A 6,004-nucleotide genomic window follows, 5' to 3' on the forward strand; every position below is an offset into this window, starting at 1 on the left:
GCACCATGGTATCCCTACGGCCATAGGATCTCTCATTGGGACAAACAGAATCCTATGGCCCTTGAGCTTAGCATTGGCACCCTATGGCCCTAGGGCCACATGATCTCTCTTTTGAAAAGAGGTCAACCTAAATCACTTGAGCCCTATGGCTCTAGGGTCATATGATCTCTCACCCTGAGATTATACATTGGCACCCTATGGCCCTAGGGCCATATGATCCCTCATTAGAATAGAGGGCACCCTATGGCCCTAGGGCTAGAGGGTGGCCTAGGTGTCAATGTAAAAGCTCTTTAAAAGCATTAGGCTATTCTAGTGTGTCTAGATGGTCACCATGGCAGCACTATGGCCCTAGAGCCATAGAATATCTCATTATAATAGAGGGCAACTTATGGTCATTGAGCTTATACATTGGCACCATAAGACCCTAGGGCCATATGATTTCTCATTAGAATAGAGAAAAATATATGGCCCTTGAACCCTATCTCCCTAAGGCCATAGAATCTCTCATTACAATAGAGGGTAACATATGGCCCTCCAGTTTACACATTGGCACTCTAAGGCCGTATGATCTCTCATTAGAATAGAAGGCAACCTATGGCCCTAGGGACAAAGGGTGGCCTAAGAGTCAATGTAGAAGCTCTCAAGAGTATTTAGGCCATTCAAGGGCACCTACATGGGCACCATGGAACCTCTATATCTCTTGCGCCATAGGATCTTTCATTGAAAGAGAGGGCAACTTATAACCCATGAGCTTATACATTGGTGTCATATGGCCCTAATGCCATAGGATCTCTCATCAAAATAGAGAGCAACCTATGGTCCTGTGGCCAGAGGTCAGCTTAGGTGTCAACGTAAAAGGTCTCAAAGAGCATCTAGGCCATTCAAGGGCACCTACATTGACAGCATGGCAACCCTATGGCTCGAGGGCCATACGGTCTCTCATTACAATGGTAGTGCAACTTATGGCCCTTGCAATTATATGGCCATAGAATCTCTCATCAAAATAAAGGACAACCTATCGTCCTTAGGGCAAAGAGTGGCCTAAATTTACCTTCGTAGATGTCGGCAAACCACAATTTATTGCTCTTCCTAAAATTGAAAAAGCAATCTCTACATTAAGAGTTAGAAGCTTTATGTCATAGCCATAACCAGGGGAAAGGTAGGTTCGCTTTATCCAAAACCTGATCAAATAAAAAATTGGGCATCTCAATTTTTGAAAAAGCATTTGAGGCTAGACTAAATTTCAAGATTTTTAATTGAAAAGTTCAAATTTATATTGAATTTTCCTTCTCAAATAATGGTTCTCATCTCTCGTGAAGGGGCAAAAAGGATCCAAAACCGGCTTCATAAAATCATTTTCCTAAGCCTTGGGACTCACAACCAGCTATTTTAATAGTAACCGTTAAGGCTTTACGTAAAAGTCATACTCTTTGCCATTATCATGTCTCAACGATTTTGAGAAAATCGTTCAGAAATGGAATCCAGAAGAAGAAAAAAGAGGAACGATGCATCGTCAACGTTGTTGCAGTCGGCGACATCCTATAGCAGTGTGTGTTGTCAACAGCTAGCAACACCATCAATTGTTGCAGACGCGTGGGCATCACTTGTCATGAGCAAGGGTAGCGAAATCGAGTGAGGGGAACGTGCTGTCAGGGGGACACATTTTTTTCAATAAATAAAGTGATGCGCCTTTACTGCAGCTCGGGCATCCGGTTGCGCGGCTTAGCATAGATTTCACTGACTGGTGAGGATAAATCGCCCAGAGCTCGACACCAAACATGTCAATTTTTGTTGGTGACTGTGAAAGCAAGTGTAGGAGGCGGGAGTGAATGGAATTTGCGCAGATTCCAGCTTATAGGATGTATGAGCCAAATACAGTGTATAAAATGGTAGGTTCTTCAATTTATTGGCTGGAATCTGCCTACATGCCATTCGGTGCAATCTTTCCCTTTTGAGTGATCCATCAAAAAGAAGATGCTTAGACTCGAACCCTCACCCGATCGTGCGAATGGCCCTACGACTGTTGGCCTAAGCCATCCGAATGGATTCACCATGCTGCAACACTACGCCTTGCTTACGTTATACAAATATAATCCTCCCTCGTGACCTCTGCAACCCTGTGTTATAGCTCGCTTCGCCTATGGGGATGCAGTGGCTTCCCTCCGTCGATATCCCTCCGATGTATTCCAAATGTTGTCTTAGCGTTTGCAAAAGCCTCCCCGTCAATGTCATGCAACCTTTGAGAGGGCATCGCCAAGGATTCCAACTATTAACGAATTTTTTAAAATTGTGTATCCGCACGTGGGGGGGTGCTACCCCCCACTCATGCTACTGCTGCCCAACCTTGCTTCTCATGCTGCCAAGATGAGGGAGTGCATTCACACAGAGCGCGTTTACTCCACGTGGCAGCATCGGCAACCGCCTGTTGTCCTTTGCTCGTGGGAGGAGGTACTAGGCTATGGTCACACGAGGCTTAGTTTTCCGTAACCTGAGCAGACCAATTCTGACGTGAGGCAGCTTTTCACAGGCGTCGATCGGCATTGTACACTAACTATGCCTAAAAAGGCATAGTCACACAACTATGCCCGTCCACAGCAAGTCAATCTTAGGCTTCTCTCTCCTGCCTGCGCAAGGTTCTTCCTCTCTCTACCTGTTGTTGCAAGCGGTGAATGCTCTTACGCCTCTGTCAAAAACGATCGAGATTTAGTTGAAACTAAGCCTCGCGTGACCATGCCCTTATAGGTCGTGGGCTAGACGGTGCTATTTGTGGTGCAGAGATTGTATGCGGACCTGATTGACTTGAATGCAAAGGTGGGCCTCCATATGCGCTGCCGGTTAACGAGGAAGGAAACTCAAGAGCAACTCTGTCGTTTTTGGCAGAGTGGAGATAGGGAAGTTGGAACTTGGAAGGCTTCGTTCAACTTTGCCACGCTGTGGTCATTGGTCAACCCTGATAGCTAGTATAGATTTGACAGGGGAAATCTCTTTTGCAGCATTGAAATCTGAATGATGAGACCATTAATGGTAAACTAATGCGCCAAGCCCAACCACCTGGATGCGACAATATGAGCGTTTGGCTAGCTTGCTCGGAAAAAGGAGGAGGAGGAGGAGCAGGAGCAGCGGCAGCTGCGATGGCTCCAAGCAAGTCCCTGGGCTCGCAGGGGCTGGAGGTGTCCGCGCAGGGCCTTGGCTGCATGGGCATGTCCTTCGCCTTTGGTCCCCCAAAACCAGAACTCGACATGATCAACCTCCTCCATTTTGCTGTTAACGAGCTCGGCCTTACCTTCCTCGACACCGCAGACGCTTATGGACCTTTCCTCAACGAGCGTCTTCTTGGTAAGGTAGATCTCTCTCTCTCTCTCTCTCTCTCTCTCTCTCTCTCTCTCACACACACACACACACACACACACACACACACACACACACATCCTGCATGGAGCTGCCTACTCTAATTGGTCAAGCTTACGTTTGAAAATCCCCACGTTGTGTTCTAGGGAACTGCCTCAAATACTGGCTGTGGTGCTTTTACATGCTACTCTATTTGCATTGCTTCCATGCTGGTCTTCTGCATGTTGATTATTTTCCTGTAGCGAGACTTTCTTCGTCCAATGCTCATGCACAGATCGCAAAGTTCTACTTGGCACAACAGAAGATTTCTGTTTGTGAATTTGCTCATGAATAAGGTCGCTTGGCATATGTGATCTAGAGACATGTATCAATTTGAGTCAGTGTCACCCAAAAGCCTGCAGGTTAGCTTGATGCCGGATTATGGAGAGAAGCTGCAAGCATGCACTTCGACCAAGAGCTGCACTTTTTGAAATGTAATGTGAAAATAAACACTGTTTTCACTGCATTATGCTTAAGGAAAATTTTCAGCCCGAGATTATGCTTGATACAGATTAAATTTTTTTTGCAGGAGAAATCAAGACTCTCATTTGCCTTTGTTGTTTTAATCTGTTTCCCCGGATCTTTGGCAGGCTTTAAAGGGAGTGATCCGTGAAAAGGTTCAAATAGCCACCAAGTTCGGAATACATGTGGAAAATGGGCGACGTTCATACAGAGGAAACCCAGAATATGTTCGAGCGTGCTGTGAAGCAAGCTTAAGAAGACTTGACATAGACTGCATAGATTTATATTATGTGCATCGCGTTGATGCCAGGGTTCCTATTGAAATCACAGTTAAGGATCTTTTCTTGTTGTTTAATTTTACAAACAGTAGAGCTGGATCTTGGCAGATTCATCTACATAAAATTCTGCAAAAGGGATTAGTTGTAGCTTTCAAAAGGGACAAAGTGGGCTTGCTTTTGGATCATTGCTGCTTTCAAATCACATGTAAGCTGAGTGGTTTGAGGAGAAATTGTGATGGTGCATAGATGAGGGAGCTGAAGCAGCTTGTGCAAGAAGGAAAGATAAAGTATGTGGGCCTTTCTGAGGCGTCTCCTTCTACAATTCGACGAGCTCATGCAGTGCATCCTATTTCTGCTGTCCAATTAGAGTGGTCACTATGGAGCCGTAATGCAGAGAAAGAAGTGATCCCCACATGCAGGTTTGGATTCCTTTCTTCTATATATTGCTGAATGGCTACCTTTATTTTTCGCAACATTCTGATGTTTGACTAGTGCAGGGAATTGGGCATTGGAATTGTTCCTTTCAGTCCCTTAGGGCGGGGCTTCTTTTCAAAGGGAGAAAAGATATTGGAAGGACTATTGGAGACAGACATGCGCAAGGTACTTCAACGTAAACATGTATGTCAGCTGCGTAGTACTGTACTAATGATTGGCAACTGTGTTCTAGTGATGTGAGAAGCATTTTATTGTTTGTACAGAAAGAGCAACCAAGGTTTGCATCTGAGAACTTGAAACACAATGTGGAGCTCTATATGAAGCTGAATGAACTAGCGTCAAGAAAGCGTTGTAGACCTGGACAGCTTGCGCTTGCATGGTTGTATCATCAAGGGGATGATGTTGTTCCAATACCAGGCACCACCAGGCTAGAAAACTTGAAAGAGAATGTTGGCGCTCTCGATGTCAAGCTTTCAAAAAGAGAGCTGAAAGAATTGGAAGCTGTATTTCATGAAAATTGCGCTGCTGGTACCAGGTACGGCGACATGAGCTCCAGTACAATTGATACAGAGACCCTTCCCGTTTCAGAATGGCAAGGGTCCACTGCATGAAAGAGTTCCGGCTTTCTTTCTTCTACATTTTGATGGATGAAGCGTCTTGCAAAGCATACTTGCATTCAGTTAAAATTTGATTAGGGGAAATTGGTTCAACCCATCGGACCCAAATGGGTCCTCCAGCCAAGTTCAAAAGAGAATAGGGAATATCTCATACTCCTTGTACGTGTAGCTTTCAAACCATTCCTGCTCTTTGTATTCTGTATACTGAAGGTTGCACATTGTTGTGGTCTTCTCTGTGTTGCATTGTGGGTAGAATTTCAACCACATTCCTCGTACATAGTCATGGGTGTGCGGGTGCTGAGTTGGCTGCTTAAATGGGATTCTTACTTGGTTCACTACAGCTGAATTGATCACTGGAGCTGAAGCAGCAGCCATGATTAAGCAGGCAAGTGGGGGCAAGTGGTCCTTTTGCTGCTCGCTAGATTTTCTTAGCTGAATCTGGGATGCTAACACGCTTCCTATATTGCTAGTGGGAATCCATTCATGGGTTTAATTCTGAGTTGTTTACATGCCTAGATCATTGCCATTCGAGATCTTTCATTTATCTTTTGGTGCTTAGCTCACAAAGGTGGAATGAGACTCCACAAAATTTAACAAGACATTGCAGTCAACCCACTCACTCATGCATATGCCACACTCACCAGTTCACCACGGTTCATGTGTGTTTTTCCCTACCAATTTCTATTGGTGAATAACATCCAGTCCGCTGGGATGTTTTCGGCCGTGTGCAAGTATAGCTGTCTTCACATCGGCCAAAGGTAAGTCTCATTACAAAAGGTTTGACAAAACTTGTAACCCCAGCAGGCTACCTCCTTTGTTCCCAGT

General features: G+C 45.0%; 1 protein-coding gene across 2 annotated transcripts; it reads left to right on the forward strand.

Moving 5' to 3' along the window:
• Positions 1 to 2,832: 2,832 nt before the first annotated feature.
• On the forward strand, positions 2,833 to 5,778 carry LOC147451854 (auxin-induced protein PCNT115-like). 2 transcript variants are annotated; one of them, XM_086517724.1, is made up of 5 exons: positions 2,833 to 3,341; positions 3,978 to 4,178; positions 4,374 to 4,546; positions 4,625 to 4,745; positions 4,826 to 5,778. In XM_086517724.1, the coding sequence occupies exons 1-5, from the start codon at positions 3,033 to 3,035 to the stop codon at positions 5,171 to 5,173; spliced, it is 1,152 nt and encodes a 383-aa protein (XP_086373850.1). In that variant the 5' UTR covers positions 2,833 to 3,032; the 3' UTR covers positions 5,174 to 5,778. The 2 variants fall into 2 exon arrangements, with proteins under 2 accessions (XP_086373850.1, XP_086373851.1); XM_086517725.1 differs by having other exon boundaries at positions 2,839 to 3,341; positions 4,625 to 4,727.
• The last annotated feature ends 226 nt before the right edge of the window (positions 5,779 to 6,004 follow it).

Source organism: Adiantum capillus-veneris, chromosome 8 (assembly GCF_014529385.1).
Source record: "Adiantum capillus-veneris isolate H3 chromosome 8, ASM1452938v2, whole genome shotgun sequence".
Classification (NCBI taxonomy): domain Eukaryota; kingdom Viridiplantae; phylum Streptophyta; class Polypodiopsida; order Polypodiales; family Pteridaceae; genus Adiantum; species Adiantum capillus-veneris.